Source organism: Schistocerca nitens, chromosome 5, assembly GCF_023898315.1.
Source record: "Schistocerca nitens isolate TAMUIC-IGC-003100 chromosome 5, iqSchNite1.1, whole genome shotgun sequence".
Lineage (NCBI taxonomy): Eukaryota > Metazoa > Arthropoda > Insecta > Orthoptera > Acrididae > Schistocerca > Schistocerca nitens.
Genome location: NC_064618.1, coordinates 322,264,666 through 322,286,569, shown reverse-complemented (window position 1 = coordinate 322,286,569; position 21,904 = coordinate 322,264,666). Strand labels below are relative to the sequence as shown.

General features: G+C 41.6%; 1 protein-coding gene across 1 annotated transcript; it reads left to right on the top strand.

Moving 5' to 3' along the window:
* The first annotated feature begins 385 nt into the window (after positions 1-385).
* LOC126260847 (cuticle protein 16.5-like) lies at positions 386-18,632 on the top strand. The gene is made up of 3 exons (XM_049958251.1): positions 386-806; positions 960-1,127; positions 18,484-18,632. Exons 1-3 carry the CDS (start codon positions 794-796, stop codon positions 18,531-18,533), a joined length of 231 nt encoding a protein of 76 aa, XP_049814208.1. The 5' UTR covers positions 386-793; the 3' UTR covers positions 18,534-18,632.
* Positions 18,633-21,904: the final 3,272 nt, after the last annotated feature.

Genomic DNA, 21,904 nt, shown 5'->3' with positions numbered 1-21,904 from the left:
AAGTTCTTGTGGGGAAGGAGTAGTCGATAGTCGTTCCAAGCGAAGTGATTAGCGTTGTTCTTTCTACAAGGAAGTGTTGCCAAGTTGGGGGATTTCCTCCTAAATTTAGGGGGAATTAAGCTGCCTGGGGGAAGTTAGAGGGATAAATGTTTCAGGGGGGAAAAATATTTAGGATTACTACCCTCCCCTCCCCGCCCCTCCACTCAACAATTTCATTGTTGACTCCCTTTAACCGCCCCACCCCCGCTCACTTACACGACAGTGTGACAAATTATTTAGGGGAATTTGAAGTGCGATACAGGGGGAAACTGTGCACCAGGGTTGGCATCATGGCTACATGACCATTGATTTGAACGTAGGATCATTGTGTTCTCGGTTCTGCTGCGTGATTTGTGTACTGCATATCATGGAGGTGTTGATTATTTTTTGTGCAGGATGGTGAAAGACGATGCAGTGTTCAGAAACGTATATAAGGAAGAGTTTCCATGTTTAAGTGAATCGAGGAAGGGACAAACTTAGCATTTTGTAGTGTATGTAGATGTGACTTTTCAGTGGCTCATGGTGGGAAATGCGGCATTCTGAAACATGTGCAAACTAAAAAACCAAGGAGTGTCCATTGTGTAGAACGGAACCAGAAACTTCTCGTGTAAACCCCAAAATGTAGATTCTGTGGCGAATGACGAGGCTTTATTTACCTCATTTATTGTAGAGCATAACTTGACTATAAACTGTGCCGACCACGCTGGGCCTTTGCTTCGCAAAATGTTTCCCTATTCTGAAATTGCGAAACAATATGGGTGTGCCAGGTACAGGTGCTGAATTATTGCAACTTTGTCAGGGATGTGTTGCAATTCACAATAGTACAGCGCTAAAATTCTCCTGATTTTTCACTTTTGAAAGTTGGTATGTCTGTGCATGAAATGTTGCTCCGGGTGCTACATTTCCCGTTGTGTTTGCAGTTGCGGACCGTGCGGCTCTTGCTGTGGCCCCTGCTGTGGACCTTGCTGCGCGCCCTGCTGCGTGCCTTGCTGCCCAGTCGTGTGCTGCATGCCGTGCTGTGTGCCGTGCTGCGCACCTTGCTGCGGCCCCTGCTGTGGACCATGCTGCGGCCCCTGCTGCTGATCTGTGTGAGTTTATATATCATATTATACTCTATACACTGATAGTTTCCTCCTGCGGCGGGATGATTCACCAATATGTAGCTCGTGGAACAACACTCGGTACCACACGTACTGCCTGACTAAAAAAGGCAAGCATCCAGATGGGGAGTAGCAAAAGAAATGAAACTTACAGGTTGAGAGGGTTTGTAATGTTATCTGTGTTTACAAAATTTACAAAGAACTTGGCAATATGAGCCCACTTACCAGTATGATGTTACACCCGCTCTGACCTGGATGCATGCACTGATTTGGTTGGGAAGTGTCACAAAACTGTTGTATCCACTCCAGAGGCAAGCTGCGTCACAACTATTGTAACTGGTCCTCGGTGTACTAGATACCGGCAATGGAACGGAGCAGACGTCCAAGCTGGTCTCACACCTGTCAGTTGGGGATGGACGTATGGGTCTTGCTGGCCATGATAATACCTCAACATCACGCGAACGATTCATAAACACACCTCCCATGTGTTGAAAAATGGCTCTGGCTCTGAGCACTATGGGACTCAACTGCTGTGGTCATCAGTCCCCTAGAACTTAGAACTACTTAAACCTAACTAACCTAAGGACATCACACACATCCATGCCCGAGGCAGGATTCGAACCTGCGACCGTAGCAGTCGCACGGTTCCGGACTGCGCGCCTAGAACCGCGAGACCACCGCGGCCGGCTGAAAAATGGCACTAGGATACTGTCATATGAGAGAACACTCGGGGAAGTAGGTTTCCCATGAGTTCGCTCAGTCACTTCCAGCTGTGACATGTAGTCATATCCGAAGTGTCCCCACACCATAGCTCCAGGAGAAACACCGCTTTGCCTTTCTAAAACATAATACGACTGCGACCTCTCCACAGGTCACCACCATATTTCACGAAAATCGTCATCTGGGGCAGTGCAGAACGTGATTATCTCTTAAGACAGTGCGAAGGCATTTGTCAGCAGTCAGTGCTTCCCAGTCACGGCACCACTCCAAATGATCGTTTGTATTGTATTAACCGCCTACGTATGGAAAAGTAATTTTCTAGTCCAGCTGCTGCTAGTCCCCGACCAGTGGTGCGGAATGAGTTAACATTCCAAAGCGTCCATTATTTCTCGGATGGCAGATATAGATGTGGAGGGGTTACGATATGCTTGGAGCACAATACGCGGCGATCCTCTCTGTACCACTCTCTAGCGACACTTGCTTCACTCATCCCTGCACCCCAGTACTGTCTACAATATGTAGGCCTCTTTTTTTTTTTCCATCAATTACTGACTGGTTTGATGCGGCCCGCCACGAATTCCTTTCCTATGCTAACCTCTTCATCGCAGAGTAGCACTTGCAACCTACGTCCTCAATTATTTGCTTGACGTATTCCAATCTCTGTCTTCCTCTAAGGTTTTTGCCCTCTACAGCTCCCTCTAGTACCATGGAAGTCATTCCCTCATGTCTTAGCAGATGTCCTATCATCCTGTCCCTTCTCCTTATCAGTGTTTTCCACATATTCCTTTCCTCTCCGATTCTGCGTAGAACATCCTCATTCCTTACCTTATCAGTCCACCTAATTTTCAACATTCGTCTATAGCACCACATCTCAAATGCTTCGATTCTCTTCTGTTCCGGTTTTCCCACAATCCATGTTTCACTACCATACAATGCTGTACCCCAGACGTACATCCTCAGAAATTTCTTCCTCAAATTAAGGCCGATATTTGATATTAGTAGACTTCTCTTGGCCAGAAATGCCTTTTTTGCCATAGCGAGTCTGCTTTTGATGTCCTTGCTCCGTCCGTCATTGGTTATTTTACTACCTAGGTAGCAGAATTCCTTAACTTCATTGACTTCGTGACCATCAATCCTGATAAGTTTCTCGCTGTTCTCATTTCTACTACTTTTCATTACCTTCGTCTTTCTCCGATTTACTCTCAAACCATACTCTGTACTCATTAGACTGTTCATTCCGTTCAGCAGATCATTTAATTCTTCTTCACTTTCACTCAGGATAGCAATGTCATCAGCGAATCGTATCATTGATATCCTTTCACCTTGTATTTTAATTCCACTCCTGAACCTTTCTTTTATTTCCATCATTGCTTCCTCGATGTACAGATTGAAGAGTAGGGGCGAAAGGCTACAGCCTTGTCTTACACCCTTCTTAATACGAGCACTTCGTTCTTGATCGTCCACTCTTATTATTCCCTCTTGGTTGTTGTGTTGTACATATTGTATATGACCCGTCTCTCCCTATAGCTTACCCCTACTTTTTTCAGAATCTCGAACAGCTTGCACCATTTTATATTGTCGAACGCTTTTTCCAGGTCGACAAATCCTATGAAAGTGTCTTGATTTTTCTTTAGCCTTGCTTCCATTATTAGCCGTAACGTCAGAATTGCTTCTCTCGTCCCTTTACTTTTCCTAAAGCCAAACTGATCGTCACCTAGCGCATTCTCAATTTTCTTTTCCATTCTTCTGTATATTATTCTTGTAAGCAGCTTCGATGCATGAGCTGTTAAGCTGATTGTGCGATAATTCTCGCACTTGTCAGCTCTTGCCGTCTTCGGAATTGTGTGGATGATGCTTTTCCGAAAGTCAGATGGTATGTCGCCAGACTCATATATTCTACACACCAACGTGAATAGTCGTTTTGTTGCCACTTCCCCTAATGATTTTAGAAATTCTGATGGAATGTTATCTATCCCTTCTGCATTATTTGACCGTAAGTCCTCCAAAGCTCTTCTAAATTCCGATTCTAATACTGGATCCCCTATCTCTTCTAAATCGACTCCTGTTTCTTCTTCTATCACATCAGACAAATCTTCACCCTCATAGAGGCTTTCAATGTATTCTTTCCACCTATCTGCTCTCTCCTCTGCATTTAACAGCGGAATTCCCGTTGCACTCATAATGTTACCACCGTTGCTTTTATGTCACCAAAGGTTGTTTTGACTTTCCTGTATGCTGAGTCTGTCCTTCCGACAATCATATCTTTTTCGATGTCTTCACATTTTTCCTGCAGCCATTTCGTCTTAGCTTCCCTGCACTTCCTATTTATTTCATTCCTCAGCGACTTGTATTTCTGTTTTCCTGATTTTCCCGGAACATGTTTGTACTTCCCCCTTTCATCAATCAACTGAAGTATTTCTTCTGTTACCCATGGTTTCTTCGCAGCTACCTTCTTTGTACCTATGTTTTCCTTCCCAACTTCTGTGATGGCCCTTTTTAGAGATGTCCATTCCTCTTCAACTGTACTTCCTACTGCACTATTCCTTATTGCTGTATCTATAGCGTTAGAGAACTTCAAACGTATCTCTTCATTCCTTAGTACTTCCGTATCCCACTTCTTTGCGTATTGATTCTTCCTGACTAATGTCTTGAACTTCAGCCTACTCTTCATCACTACTATGTTGTGATCTGAGTCTATATCTGCTCCTGGGTACGCCTTACAATCCAGTATCTGATTTCGGAATCTCTGTCTGACCATGATGTAATCTAATTGAAATCTTCCCGTATCTCCCGGCCTCCTCCTCTTGTGATTCTTGAACAGGGTATTCGCTATTACTAGCTGAAACTTGTTACAGAACTCAATTAGTCTTTCTCCTCTTTCATTCCTTGTCCCAAGCCCATATTCTCCTGTAACCTTTTCTTCTACTCCTTCCCCTACAACTGCATTCCAGTCGCCCATGACTATTAGATTTTCGTCCCCCTTTACATACTGCATTACTCTTTCAATATCCTCATACACTTTCTCTATCTGTTCATCTTCAGCTTGCGACGTCGGCATGTATACCTGAACTATCGTTGTCGGTGTTGGTCTGCTGTCGATTCTGATTAGAACAACACGGTCACTGAACTGTTCACAGTAACACACCCTCTGCCCTACCTTCCTATTCATAACGAATCCTACACCTGTTATACCATTTTCTGCTGCTGTTGTTACCCGATACTCATCTGACCAGAAATCCTTGTCTTCCTTCCACTTCACTTCACTGACCCCTATTATATCTAGATTGAGCCTTTTCAGATTTTCTAGTTTCCCTACCACGTTCAAGCTTCTGACATTCCACGCCCCGACTCGTAGAACGATATCCTTTCGTTGATTATTCAATCTTTTTCTCATGGTAACCTCCCCCTTGGCAGTCCCCTCCCGGAGATCCGAATGGGGGACTATTCCGGAATCTTTTGCCAATGGAGAGATCATCATGACACTTCTTCACAGGCCACATGTCCTGTGGATACACGTTACGTGTCTTTAATGCAGTGGTTTCCATTGCCTTCTGCATCCTCATGTCGTTGATCATTGCTGATTCTTCCGCCTTTAGGGGTAATTTCCCACCCCTAGGACAAGAGTGCCCTGAACCTCTATCCGCTCCTCCGCCCTCTTTGACAAGGCCGTTGGCAGAATGAGGCTGACTTCTTACGGCGGAAGTCTTCGGCCGCCAATGCTGATTATTTATCAAAATTTAGGCGGTGGCGGGGATCGAACCCGGGACCGATGACGTTTTGATTATGAATCAAAGACGCTACCCCTAGACCACGGGTACATCCTAGGCCTACTGTAGGCCTACTGTTTGTAAATCGATTGGTTGCTGGGCCTGTTGCTTCTGAACTGGCAGAAATTGGAAGAATTCGAGCATCGAATGCTTTATGCCTGAACGCTGCCACTAATAATAATAATAATAATAATGCGTAGTAGTCATTACATTATTAGTATTGTATTGTGTGTTAATTAGTTCGTTTATCTGTTGCAAAGCGAATAATGAAGCAACTTTTGGTCTATTGCCGGGCATTGTACGAAGTACATAGTACGTGTGTAGTGGGTGGAACTACGTGAGATGTTCATACCAGGGTAGGAGCTTTAATAGTGACAACTATTTATTTACAGCTCGTACAAAATAGATACGTGTTTCAAAGTTTTACTGACCTTCGAAGTAGTCACCAGCATTGTGTCTAATCCGTTGCCAGCGATGGGTAAGTCGTAGGGTACTCTTAGCAGTGCCATTTGTGTTGACAGTTCGAGCGGCGCGGTCTATTGCCCGACGAATTTGTAGCAGTTCTGAGGCGAATGCCGTGAAGTTTTCCCATCAGTTTAGAAATCTAGTTGAATTCACGAGAGCTTAAGTCAGGGGAGTGCAGTAGGTTGTATAGCACTTAGCAGCACCATCAGTTAACAGCTTGCGCTGTACGTGTTTGAGCATTGCCCTGCAAAATGGTCAGGTCCTGCAGAAAGTGTCATCATTGTTTCTAAACTGGTCTTAGGTTGTGTTCCAAAAATGAACAGCATAGAGACAGAAGTGATGACACTTTCTGGAGGACCTGACCATTTTGCAGGACAATGCTCAAGCACGTACAGTGCAAGCTGTTACTGATTGGTTTGACTGGTGGGGCTGCTAAGTATTACACCACCTACTGGACTCCCCTGACTTAAGCCCTCGTGAGTCCAACTCGATTTATAAACTGAAGGAAACACTTCACGGCATTCGCCTCAGAACTGCTACAAATTCGTCGGGCAATAGACCGCGCCACTCGAACTGACATCACAACTGGTGCTAAGAGTATCCTACGACTTACACATCGCTGGCAACGGGTTATGCACAATGCTGGTGACTACTCTGAAGGTCAGTAAAACTTTGAAACACGTATCTATTTTTACAAGCTATAAATAAATAGTTGCCACCATTAAAGTTCCAACCCTCGTACATTCGTTTCACAAGCTGTAAACCTTCAACTAATCATCTAAAAAATAATTTAGTTTTGTCACCGAAACACGAACCCCTTGTGTTTTTACCGCTCAGAAAATTATATTTTACATCTCAGGGGAGTAGTTACCCCTGGTTGGGAACCACTGATCTACAGCTGATATAACGAAAAGTCAATGACTTGAGTCCAAGCGAGGTATTAAGATAGAAACCTCTATCTTAAGTTCGCCGAGCGGCGCAAAAGTTGGCGATGTAATACTAGAGCCTATCCTACAAACATTCACGAGCAACTGAATTTAGTATAGTGTTGAAGGGGAACACAGTGACCAACTTGTAACGAAATTCTTTTATTGTATTTAATTGTATTTAATTGTATTTCACTGTCTCGAGTCATATGCCGGTCTTTGCTTCTTAGCAAGTCATCAGATGTCAGTACGTTACTTAGTATTGTTTTTGGCGCGGTAACTGACGGGAATAGCCGTTTGGATTGAGATGAGTGGTTTGGGTCGACATCGACAGCCTTCTCGGCGTAGCCAACCTAATAAATGTTAGCTAGGAGAAGTCACTGTTCTCAGCGAGTCTACATATCATTAGTTTGAAACAGTGTCCTCTGTACATGATCTCGTAGGACGACATTAGAAATGGAACAATATGGCTATAGTAGCGTCAGTGTAGTCGCAAACTGTACTGAAAGCAAATGTTGGTGCCGTCCGGAAATAGTGGTCTGAAGTCACATGCCGAAACAGCTACTCTTGTCAGTTTAAGAGTGAATAACTACTAATTCATCAGATGGACATGTCTGCGCTCCGATTATCGGAACAGTTAATTTTTCCAAAAGATGAGCATAACACTGGTTTTTTAGCGATGCCACCCGACTGGGAATCCACTCAACATACTTCGTAGTTGATATCCAGTAAGTGCGCTGATGAACCTGCCCCTAAAATCCGACACGATCATCACCCATGATGCAAATAATTGCGTACATATCTCGTGGTTGAACGTGCCTGTTAAGACATTATCAAGAACTCTTCAATTTGTTAATGGTAGTGAGAGGGGGATTCCGTAGAGGGAGTGCAAAGTATGACTAGAGTAAGCAGGTTCAAATGGATGTAGGTGACGATAGCACTCTACAGATGAAGAGGCTTACGTAGGATAGATTAGTGTGGAAAGCTGCATCAAAATAGTCTTCGGATTGAACACAACAGTAATCTAGCAGCTGCGAATGACGTCTGTTCTCACAAGCAAAATGTTTGCTACTATTCCCTAGGAGCATCAATTGACAGTTTTCTTCAGAATGTTGAAGGATGTCGACACAAATGTGATTCGCCAATAAAAAATCAGTTGATCTGTTACATTTCTATGTATTAAAGTAACCCAGTTGTTTGGAAAAGTCATTATGACTCTTAAAAACATTGATATAACTGCAGATGAAAAACACTGACCCTGATTGCAGTTGCTACTTAATGGATCCGGAAGCAGCTAAATAAAAATCTGAATAAAAGACCTATTTGTAGATGGCTAACCACCAAATAAAAATCAGGAGCCAAGCCATCCACTCACTCACGTCGTCTCCGAAACGCTTCCTGAGGGACACGGTGGTGTTTGTGTACTCGTGTAAGACAGCATTATTAGCACCTAACAGGGGTTTGAAAGCGCCATCATTTTGGTTCGCCATTCGACCAGGTTTTCGAATCATGTATCCAGATTTGTATGACGTTCAGATGTCAGTGGCCCGAAGATGGACTGTTGGGAACGTGAGGGCAGGTATACTCGTCTAGGTTCCAGTCGACCGTCTCTCCACCACCGTCCTATTAGAACACAATCAATGGTCCGTGAGAGCAACACTGCATTTCGGAATTGTTGACCAGTGACCATTAGTTATGCTGAACACTTAGAATAGTTTTTAAATGATAACATTGCTACCATTGTACTGTTTTCTTGTAATTACCATTGTCACTTGACGATGATTGAGAAGTGGAGATTTATTATAGTAGAAATAATAATAAGCGGACAAAAGTCGACAGTGTCATTTTGAAGTGTGAAGCAGTATATGCATGAATTAATTTCCGTTCAATAGTAATACTCTTCCTCCATCTCTAACATTTCCTTTATTTCCTGAAAAATTTATAGAAACACATCAATGCCACTATAGAACTTGTTACAAAAATCTGAACTGTAATTGCCAATATTCCCTGAAAAGGTGAAAAAAATAAAAGTATAATTTTCGTTAATAGTACACACAGTTTCTATAAGGTAAATTGGAAATCTACCTAGCGAGGTGACGCAGTGACTGGACTCGCATTCGGTGGGACGACGGTTCACACCCGCGTCCGGCCATCCGGATTAGGTTCAAATGGTTCATATGGCTCTGAGCACTATGGGACTTAACATCTATGGTCATCAGTCCCCTAGAACTTAGAACTACTTAAACCTAACTAACCTAAGGACATCACACAACACCCAGTCATCACGAGGCAGAGAAAATCCCTGACCCCGCCGGGAATCGAACCCGGGAACCCGGGCGTGGGAAGCGAGAACGCTACCGCACGACCACGAGCTGCGGACATCCGGATTAGGTTTTCCGTGATTTCCCTAAGGCGGCCGATGTGGCCGAGCGGTTCTAGGCGCTTCAGTCTGGAGTCGCGCGACCGCATCCGTCGCAGGTTCGAATCCTGCCTCGGGCATGGATGTGTGTGATGTCCTTAGGTTAGTTAGGTTAAAGTAGTTGTAAGTTCTAGGGGACTGATGACCTCAGAAGTTAAGTCCCTTAGTGCTCAGAGCCATTTGAACCATTTCCCTAAGTCGCTCCTGACAAAATGCCGGGATGGTTCCTTTGAAAGGGCACGGCCGATTGTATTCCACTTCCTTGACAATCCGAGGTTGTGGTCCGTCTTTAAACCCAATCTTCCTTCCTTTACAGACGAATAGCAAAGCTGGTAGGAGCCGACGTTGAGGAAGATTAATTTGGATTTCGTAGAAATGTTGGAGCACGTGAGGCAATACTGACTCTAGACTTAGAGAAAGCTTTTGACAATGTTCACTGGAATATTCTCTTTGAATTCTGAAGGTGGTAGGGGTCAAATTCAGGGAACGAAAGGCTATTTACAATTTTTACAGAAACTAGATGACAGTTATAAGAGTCGAGGGGCATGAAACGGAAGCAGTGGTTGGGAAGGGAGTGAGACAGGGTTGTAGCCTATGCCCGATGTTATGTAATCTGTATATTGAGCAAGCAGAAAAAAGAAACAAAAGAAAAATTTGGAATGGATAGATGTATCAAAGCAGTTTCTGGACTGATGACCACAACTACTTCCTTCCTTTGAGGAAATCCTAGCTGAAAAAAACCATCCGAAGAAAGTTTTACGAGTTACGAAAGACAAGGAATTGATGTTTGTAGTAGATAGGTAGTAGTAACTCCGACGCGGATTGTACCTCTTCGGTTAATTTTTTCCTTCCTGTTCCTCTTAGTCGGTTTACGGCATAGGTTAAACCATAGTTGCCGTAACTTGCTCATTTACGAACTACCAGAAATAGCTGGAATTTCTTATCAGCGGTTGTCCTAACCTCCAGATCAGTATTCTAATAATTTATCTATACACCGACTAATATGTAATCATGATAGTGCTGTAACTGCTACTGATTTCTTCATAAAAACTGAAAATTTCTGGAAAAGTATGTTGAATGCGAAAACTGCCTTCGTCACCCATCGATTATTGCACACAGTTCTGGTAATACAGAAATTCAGTGGTAGAGCGGACATCTCTAGGCACTTCAGTGCTTGCTATCATGTAAACCATGTCATATGGGCCACAAGTTGCTCTAGCAGTTAGTTGAAACTGCTGCTTAGAACTAAATAAAAAACGTAATACAGCAAGGGAGGCACGTCAGGTCACTATCAAAAAATGTTAGATTTGCACTGGCACTATTTGGTTGCTTGCCGTCGGATCACAACAAAGTACCTTAATTTTGTTGGTTAAGATGGGTTTGCGTTTTTTTCTTTTATCATTTCATTCCCCTCGCCCCATCTGTTGACACAGATGAAGAGGCAACAGAATTTTTCACGAGGGCTAAAAAAGTTAAAAGTCGGTGTGAAGTAATGAGTGGGCCTGGACTGCCAGGAAGTGGGGATGTAGCAGTTGGAGTGGTGCTAAAAAGGGTGTCTGTGAGGGCGGATGGATAGGTCTGTGCGGGCGGATGGATGGAGGAGTAATGCGGGAGAGTAAAGAGGGATGCCTTTTCGGACCAAAGTTTAGGATCTGAGTGGAGAGGAGTTGAAAAGAAGGGAGTCCTGACCGGCGGAGGTGGGATTTGTGCTTTTACATCTGGTAAGATGGTATACGTAAGGACGGATTTCATGGTCGAGCAAGGGAATGCGATCGGGAATCTGTAGGGTGTGATAAAAGGAGGGATGAGCAGGAATCCACGCATGTTCATAGCAGGCGTTTGCGTTTACACGGACCAAATTTTACAGAAATGTGTGACCGAAATAGTGTTACGTCAACATTACTGCAATGTGGCTGCAAATCACGATATTTTGTGGTATGGCCCGACGATATTGCTTATGCAGCAGGCTGTTAAGAGTAGTTGCCGAGGTGTTGCTAGTGTCACCAAGGGTGGAGGAGTATATTTCGTATGGCCGGGTGATATCCATTTTATTGTTGTCTGTAAACTACGCTCGCCGTAGAACTGCAGTAGTAAGTGGGGGTGAAATAGAGACGAAAGTTTTTACGGAAATATTTCATTTTGAAGCTACGTCTATGAAAATCTGTATTTGGCTTCTTTGTTGAAAAATACTTGTTCATTTTTTTTGGAAAGTCAACCTCTAAGGGGTGAAATAGCGCCAGACTGATTCACTGATTCATCCCCCAGCCTCAATCGCTAAGGATAGAAACTTTTCACTTGTATCTTACACAGTAGGCATCGTTTAAGAAGGAAATCTCCGAAATTTTACCCCTAAGGGGTTGAATTATGAGATGGAATTTTTTTTGGAAATATTTCGCTATCAAGGGAATTTTGGAGCTAGAACAACAAAAACTCAGACACAAATAAGAACATACGTGTTCCGGCATTTTTGGAAACTGACTACTAAAAAAATAAGACAGTAGGTTAGAATATTTAAAACTACATTTATGGAAATTGGTATTTGACTTCAATGCTAAAAAAACCCTAAGCGGGTGAAATAAGGGACGAAAATCATGAAGAAACTATTTCTTTATATTAAAAAATTTTAAAGCTAAGCCTATGAAAACTGTTATTTTACTTCTCAGTTAGATACAAAGAAATATTTGTATGGAAATATCTCCACAAGATCGCAAAAGGCATGATTAACAAAATATCGGATTCCAGCTACCAGAATCGCATCAAAACCTTGGGGCTCCAGCTACCAGAATCACTTTTTGATCAAAAGTGAATTCGGAAAAGACCAGTTGAGGGCTTAATGAGCGTGAATTTTAAAAGGTGTTGCAATTTGTGAACCGCAGAAGAGTTCGGTTAAAGAAAAATTAAAAAAAAAAAAATGTGCAGGCCATACAGTCTATGCGAGCGAAGCAGCGGACGCCAAGCTAGTAATAATAATAATGTAAAACTACTAACAGTACAAGATTTTGTTTATGAAAAATCGCGTAACATGTTTCTTATGGAAAACATTGTGGTTTTTTCGTAACAGCTTAGTAATAGCAAACAACTTGCTGCTAGTAATGTTAATTAAGTTAATAATTAAACAAATATTAATTTCCATTAATTGTGCCTCTAATTATTACACATGAAATAACTAAAAAGAAATTTACCCGATAAAAGACCTTCCAACATTTACAATTTGATAATGGCGTTCTGATATTCACACAACGAAGATTTGAAGCAAACAACGAGAGTTCTATTTTATTACTGTACACATTTTTGCTATTTTTATTCATTCAGTACGCGAATAGCATCCTCATTCACACCGCAGCAAAACACGCCATAATGTTCTTCATCGAGAGACACTCATCGTCTGTCCGAGCTATTTAATTATGGGTCACTTAATTTTGACATATCACTCGCGTTAGGATCTGTTAAGTCGGAAGAAATTTTTATTCAACCGACAGTCATGATTCCGCTGTATTACCGATTTCGGTTGTCAAGCAACAAACAGTAGCTCATATGATAGCCATGCCAGTATACCAAATTAATACACGTTCAAATAAACCTGTACTGTCTTCATTCTGTAAAAGAAGCAAAGCATGGTAGACTTCGCTGTCGCGACACTGTTTGCTTTACAAGTAGTAAGACTTCCCGCTGGTATAGTCAGTTTGCCACGGTGCGGCGCCACACACGGTTCGCAAGGAGTCGCTGCAGACAGTGCACTCACCCCTTCTGGGTTTAGCCTCAAGTTTCCTCCATTCTGCCCTCTCCTGCGTGGTTCTCCGCCAACCTCGGACTCTGAAGGATTTTATATCTTCTTCCACGTCATCTATCCACCGTTTTCGTGGTCTTCCTCTGTCTTCTTCCGGTTGGCTTCTTTTCAAAAATATTTTTAGTTCTTCTAATATCCATTCTAAGGACATGCCGAAGCCAGACTAGTCAGCTCCTTGTATGAGGTGGTCCAGCTCAGTATTCTAGATCTCTAGAAACCATTATTATGCTGAACTGCCCCATAGATCTTACGCAGCACTCTACTTTCAAATATCCTGAGGTGAGGTGTTGCTCATCAACACTCGTTAGCGTCTGTTTCTCATCCGTAGGTTACAAGTGGCCTGATCATTACCTTATATAGACAGTTGCAGCTTCAGATGCCTATTTAATAACCTAGAGGCCAACAATGTCTTAAACGTGTGGAAGCATCTCACTTAGGATGCGCAGTTTTATTTCAGTTGACATGGAATTAGTGCTGTTGATATTAGAGCCCAAATAATCAAAGTGCTTCACATGTTCAAAATTGAAACCGTCTGCTGATAGTCTATCGCAAGTTATCATTTTCCTTCCTGGGGAAATTCATTTACTGAGTTTGTTTCACTTATAGAAAGGCCTCTAGGTCCTCTGGCTTCTTTCAGCTCACATATTGACCTTTCTAATGATAACCTTCTTTTCTACTAATTGCTACATCAGCATATGCACATATCTGAGTCGACTTTGTGCATATGTAACCAGATATCTGAAGCTTTTGCATTGCTGCTTCAAGATTCAGATTGAAAAGCATTCTCTGAGTCCTTACTAATGCTAAACCAGTTGCTCAGTTCTCCGTTCACTCGCACTGTAGCCTTGGAATCAGCCAATGTTGCTTGAATAAGTGAGACATACTTCAATGGTATACCAAGCAGCAGCAAATCATTTAGCATTTGTGCTCTATCGAGACTGCCACACTAGTAAATGGCTTTGCTCTGTGCTACTGTTTTTATCCAACCGAGTATCATGACTTCAGCTCTCAGGACCGTGAATCACGCACTGCCCGTGCTGCTGTAACCCAAAACATGTGCGTTTAAGGGGTTGAACATTTTCCCTGAAAATGACACCGCCGAGAAGTCGTTAATCTTAGCTATGGATCCCGCTTCAGCTAAAATATCATTCAAAAAAGATAAAATCTTCTGAGTCGTTAGGCCGCGTCATACTCCGTTCCAAAGCTCTTCATTACTCCGGCCAGAGACGGCGTTACCAAACGTGTTCTTCGTTTGATTTCCGAAAACCGAACGGAGAGAGCGATGCAAAAATTGGACTTGGGACGGTAGTAAGGATCGAACCCGAGCAGTCTCTGGCGCTATCAGCTCACTGTGAGAATAACTGACACTAATTGTATCTGGTGGGCCGCTTGAATTTCCACACGCAAAGGCGTGTTTGGCTAATTTCAATGCTAATTAACTCGAAAACGGCGCAGAGTATGGTTTTTTTCGTAACAGTTACTTCACAGCACAGCCTACTCCGCAACACCCTTATCTTTCCAGATTTTCTGATCACGCTGTATATACATATGAATTCGGCTGTCCAAAGACGATCAGTGTATACACAAACACAAACATAACTTGCCGACACCCTGGCTTTCAATGTTCGTCAACCACCTGAGATTTTAAAACTCCCGTCACTTACATAACTTGCAGTCACCCTTACTTTTAATATCCGTCAGCCAACTAGGTTTTAACAACTTTTGTCACCAGTATATGCATCAGACAAGTAAGACTTTAATAATATTAGCAACAATAAAACTTGTAAAATGTTTGCCGGCCGTAATGGCCGAGCGGTTCTAGGCGCTTCAGTCTGGAAACGTGAGACCGCTACGTCGCAGGTTCGAATCCTGTTTCGGGCATGGATGTGTGTAATGTCTTTAGGTTAGTTAGGTTTATCTAGTTCTAAGTTCTAGGGGACTGATGACCTTAGATGTTAAGTCCCATAGTGCTCAGAGCCATTTGAACCATTCTTTGTAAAATGTTTTAATATAATAGTTTACCAGATTTAGTACAATGCTATAACGAATGTACAGTTCAGAGAAGTAAATCCCGAGTAGAACATCTGTCCATTAAATTGAGGGGTAGGCAATTTTTTACACAGTATAAAATAGTGTGCTCATCATCAGCATTTATTTAGCACTACTGTAGTGAACACATGTCTATGGCTGTGTAAGTGTGAAGATTTGGAGAGTGCTGTTTTTCAGTCGTTTTCGCCTGTGTTTAAGTCGGTCCTTTACGAAGAACAAATTTGGCGCCAGTGCCTCTGGCAGGCTGCTTGAATTTTCCCGCGCGGCGACCTGATTCGCAAACTTCAGTGCTACCGGTAATTAACTCGGAAACGGGGTCGAATTTTTTTTTTCTTGACAATTATTTCTCAGCACAGTCTACCCTGCAACACCCTTCCATCTACATCTGTCATACTCCACAAACCACCTAATGGTGTGTGACGGAGGGTAGTTCTCGTACCACTGAACCCTCCAGCCGTGTTCCACTCACGAATAGCGCGTGGGAAGAACGATTGTCGGTAAGCCTCTGTGCTGGATGACATTCCTCGATCTTTTTCCTCGTGGACATTACGTGTGATGTATGTGGGGGAAGAAGTAATATGTTCTCCGATTCTTCCCCTGAAGTACTCTCGAAATTTCAACAGTAAATTTATCCGTGATGTGCAACTCCTCTCTTGTAACGTCTGGCGATGGAGTTGAGCATCTGTAACGCTTTCATGCCGACTAAACGATCCCATGGCGAAACGTGCCGCTCTTCGTTCAATCTTCTCTGTCGCTTCTACCAGTCCTACCTGGTAGGAATCCTAGATGGAGCATACTCAATAATCGGTTGAACAAGCGTCTTATAAGCCACTACCTTCGTGGGTGAGTTACATTTTCTTAATATTCTTCCTGTGGATCTGAGTCTGGCATCTGCTTTTCCCACTATTTGTTTTACGTGGTCATTCCACTTAAGGTTGCTCTGGATAGTTAGTCCTAGATATTTTACGACAGATAACCGTTTCAAGCGGTTTGTCATCAATAGCGTAGCTGTACAGTAGTCAAATTAAGTCGAGTGATGCTGAGGGAATTAGATTAGGAAATGAGACACTTAAAGTAGTAAATGAGTTTTGCTCTTTGGGGAGCAAAATAACTGATGATGGTCGAAGTAGAGAGGATATAAAATGTAGACTGGCAATAGCAAGGAAAGCGTTTCTGGAGAGAAATTTGTTAACATCGAGTATAGATTTAAATGTCAGGAAGTCGTTTCTGAAAGTATTTGTACGGAGTGTAGCCATGTATGGAAGTGAAACATGGGTGATAAATAGTTTGGACAAAAAGAGAATAGAAGCTTTTGAAATGTGGTGCTACAGAAGAATGCTGAAGATTAGATGGGTAGATCACGTAACTAATGAGGAAGTATTGAATAGGATTGGGGAGAAGAGAAGTTTGTGGCACAACTTGACTAGAAGGAATCGGTTGGTAGGACATGTTTTGAGGCATCAAGGAATCACCAATTTAGTATTGGAGGGCAGCGTGGAGGGTAAAAATCGTAGAGGGAGACCAAGAGATGAATACACTAAGCAAATTCAGAAGATGTAGGTTGCAGTAGATACTGGGAGATGAAGAAGCTTGCACAGGATAGAGTAGCATGGAGAGCTGCATCAAACCAGTCTCAGGACTGAAGACCACAACAACAACAACAACAATGTCAACTGCCAGAGCTTACACCATTCATAAATTCCCTGGAGGTCATTCTGCAGATCGTTACTATCTCCTGGCGTTGCTACTTTGTTATAGAAAATCACGTAATCTGCGAACAGCCTTAAAGAGCATCCGATGCTTTGTACTATTTCATCTATATGTATTATAAACAGTAACGGTCCTGACACTTCCTTAGAGTACTCCGGAAATTACCTTTACATCCTTCGATTTTGCTCGTTAAGAGGTGCGTGTTGAGTTCTATTTGCAAGGAAGTCTTGAATCCAATCCCAAATCTGCTCCGATACTCGATACACTCTATTTTTTTCATTAAATAGCAGTGCGGGACGGTTTCAAATGCCTTCCTGAAATTAAGGAGCACGGCATCAACCTAATCGCAGTTGTCTCTCCCGCTGTGGATCTCGTGTAGGAACAGAGCGAGCTGAGTTTCGCAAGATCTCAGCGGAATTCATATTAATTTTTTATAGAGGAGATTTTCATTCTTCAAAAACGTCATAATTGTTGAGCATAAAACATGTTCAACAGACTGACGTCAACGATATAGGTCTATAATTGTGCGCTTCTTAAAAACGGGAATTACCTGAACTTTCCTCCAGTCGCTGGGTACCCTTCATTGCCTACGTGCTTCCAGACTGTTTCTGACCACCCTGTATGTATACTTATAATTCCAATTACGTAAGCGTGGTTTTTCGAGGTGATAAGTATTCTGTCGCTACCGAGGCTACCGACGTAGTCATATCCTGCAGTCAATGCGTACCTGCGTGCATCGTGACTCATCAGGCGACTAATTCCATATTTCGAGCGTCTAGTATTGTTGTTCATGCGCTCATGCTAATCTCTGTGCTCTGTGACACGAGGTGACCAGAAGTATGTGTGTGGATGGTAGCTTTCGTGTGCCACAACGAGGATACAGCTTCGAATGCTATGGTGGTCTAATGGTTGGTGCTGTCAAGCACTGAATCGGCGAGTGAATTGTTGCTGTCTATTACAATCCATAATAAACGGCGACGCCTGTCCCCTCCTGTTCTAACACGTTTAGCGCTAGGTATTGTTATTTAATTTGGATTGATGATACCAAAATCTGAGGTTTACGCTGAGTCTTTCACCAACAGAAGCAGGAAAGCAAAATACACATCTGCTTCGGTAACACGGAAATTGTTCCAGACACTGAATTCAGAATTATACCTACTCATTCCTCTCTACAAGCCCTCCAAGTGCATAAGGAGAACACAGAAAACTGTCTCTTTATGATCATTAGATAGATATGTGTTTTCAATTTCGTATTACTCATTCCTTTCTACACAAGCTCAGTTACATATCTTCTAACAGATCCACCTTAGCTCTAAGAGATCTAGAATTGGAGCCATTGAATAAAGGGCATTTACAATGTGTATAATTTGGCATCTAAAATACTATCTGGTTTACTCTCACCTTAGAATTCTACAGGTTTCTAAGCGTTATGAAAAGCTGTATGTATCAAGTTTTAAATCTTCTAGTTTATGAAGTATAATGCTCTTCTCATTTGTTTCAGGTGAACTCAACAACCCAAGTACTGAAGAAATCAAATGCAGGGGAAAATGACTGGGGCTCTGCAACGGAAGCTGTCATCACTTACATACAAACCATCTGAACGTAACCACGGCACATACTAGGAACTGTACTAACACCACATAACCTACTTAATTTACAAAAGACTGTCCATTTTCAATAACATGCTGAAACTCACTATTCTAAGCAAATAAAAATCTTGAAATGTAGCTGCTCCATGTGTTAATTATTTCATAAATCTCTTTTTTCAAGTTAATTCAGTACGTTTAAGTCAAGATAATTCCACAAATCACACATGACGGTTTCTGCACGAAGGGGACATCATTTCACAAACAGTATTGAAACCAACAGTGACTGTTCAGTTTGCGCAAATGTGGGGGCAACGTGAACAGTCTCTTTAAATGCATCTCTAAATAGCCTAGGTGGTGCTGCTGATATCAGAGGAATGTAATGATTGTTAGTGTCTTAGGTTCATCTCACATTCACAGAAAGATGTGCCAAGTTAATTGCTTTGTGAGGCCGTGCTAATATCAAACGTGATAAACTTCTGAACCTCGCTCAGTGAAAGTTTGCTGTGTTGCTGTACAAATTTGCTTTGTGAGGCCGTGCTAATATCAAACGTGATAAACTTCTGAACCTCGCTCAGTGAAAGTTTGCTGTGTGTTGCTGTACACTAAGACAACGAAACGCCCGCATAGCATGCAAGTTTTTATGTTTTAAAATTTTAATGGCCTTTGGTGAAAATACATTAGATTGACTGATAGTCGAATACCAGAGTATAATGCTACATGATGGAAAATTATCACGTTAATCTCTTAGGTTGTGTTAAAAAGGGGACGCATACAGAAAAAGTATCTTACTTTCGCGGATCCTAAGACAATTTGTAATTTTAATTAAGCAGAATTTGTTGTAAAGAAAATGATTCGCAAGAAGCTCAAAATAAGTGTCGTGCATAACCAAGTTGTCTTACAGTCGCTTGAGTACGGTATTCACCTTCGGTAATTCTAAATACACGTACATTCTTTATAATTCAAGCCGTATCTTAGTTTTTACTAGTGTGCACTTGAACGCACTTTTTTCACGAAAAATGTGTTCGTATCTTAAATGATGAATCTATATATTCTCTTTAGATGAAAACCACAATTGGATGCAGAAAAACAGTGCGGTTTGTCTTCTAGCTGCATACAAGATGTGCGATATTGGTGTGCAAGACACGGAAGAGCAAATAGTCGCCCGACCTTTGAAAACATGAAAGAAAACGAAGACGTCGTTGAAAGAGTTCTTTATTGGAGCGTCTATATCACATACATATTAATATTCAATACGTATTCGTAAACAATACTGTATATTCAATACTGTGCATTACTGATTACGAGACATTTTTCAGATTTAAAAAATTAGTGCTAAATATCATTACTGTTTTTCCTTTTCAAGAGAATGTATATTACCAGATACGTTCTTCAACTAGAAAAGCAACTGCTTAACGCTATTTTGTTAGGTAATTCTGAAACAGTAATTGTGGCTACACAAAACGAGTGCATACCCAACATTCCTAACTGATCAGTTTCAACTGAAATAATCGCTGCCCTCCAATTATCACTCACGCATTTCTCAACGAAACTTCCAGTGTGTGTGTGTGTGTGGTATACTATCGAAGGATACACGTTTCGTTAAGGCACATTTAAGAATGCCTAGCACTGAAGTTCACCACCATACTGAAAGATACATCGGCAGCTCATCTGAAACGTTGATGTAAAAGTATCACAGTTCTGCAGAGAACTGTTGACATTTTTGTTTTGTAATGAAATCCTTGAGCCTAATGTGGTTATCGTTATATCAAGACATTTTTCTAATTAGGCTAGTGATAATTCGTGTGAAAGAAAGTGGTGTAGCAGTTTGTAGGACACGAGTTTTGGCTAGTCTTGTCATTATGATCACCCTAAAGAAATTTTGATATGCGGCATAGTTCCAGGAGCTAGCTTCTCTGTTGTGGCTTGGGCCGAACTTGCACTGAATATTACACATATTCTCCATATTATACATAAGTCAACGGGAAAAGCGTGCGAGGCAGCTGTACAAAAGTGAACTACATCTCAAACATTAAACGTGACAAAACGCAAAATATCTGACGGACCACTAATCACCTGTAACTGCACAGAAGACAAATATTAACAGATTCTGCCCATGTTTCTCAGTTAAGAAATGTCATTTACAAAATAAGTAGTAAAAACAACTGCTTGTTTTATACTTGTATCTATTCATGTTAATAATAGGTTTTCCGCTTGCAAGTCCATCCGACAACTATTAGTTCACACGTGGACAAAGATTTTTTTTAAATTCAAAATGGCATTGGTTTCGCACCATACACCACCACTAAAGGATAAAATTTCACACTATATAATGGGAATCGAAGCCTATAATAAATGTTTGAAATGTTTAAAATTATAAAGTACTTGTGCATCAAAAAATTTGTACTGCACGTGTTAAGATGGTAAAGATTTTAATTAGCAGAGTGCACAGGTGTCACGTTTGGAGTAAACTGAAGATATGATTTTGAGAAAAACCGTATATTCAGTAGTGCACAGTAAATATTCCAACAATTGATGTAGCACATCAACATTGGTCAGTATAAACTGGAAAGTGGTACAAATTTCTGGCTCAAGTGTTAACTTCAGCCGCTTTTGCTCTTCGCACAACTACTCGTCTTGGAAACAAATGAATCAAACTAATATTTTGTGATTCCACTCAATACGAATTATGGAAAAATTTTCTGGGGTAACTTTATCACTTAGAAAGCAACCAGTATTACGGAAAAAATTACCTTCGTTACTTATTATTAAATCTGTCAGAGGCTTAGGAGTTCAATATGCAGCAACAAAAATTTTTGATTAGTTAGGACGGCAAAACAAGTTTTAAATGTAACCTAAACTATTTCTTCTGGGCAGCTCCTTTTCTATAGACAAAGCCTGTAAAAAGTAAATTTAAAAAACTCTGGGCTTTTTTAAAAAAAAAGTAGTTGCATTAGATATCCTGTAAAAAGACTCGTTCCACATTGTTTCGCCAGAAAGTCTTCCAGATCATCCATGGAACATGGAATTAACTAGCATATAATACTGAACATACAGGTATGGAATGGGCGAATCTGATTAGTCCGGAAATAGGTTAAAATCACTTCATTCCCAACTCACAGTTAAATGAATATTACAGAATAATTCTGTTTATGAATTAGCCTTTTGAGCATGATTTTTAACACTGAATTTCGAGACGTGTAAAATGGCTCGCTCCTAGTATACGAATACATAGTTGTACTTTTGCTCCGTAGCTGCCTCTCTGGACAACAGAAAGTACAGACACAAGCTCCTTCGATGAGCCAATGCATTGTCCCTATTCTTTAGAAACTGAAA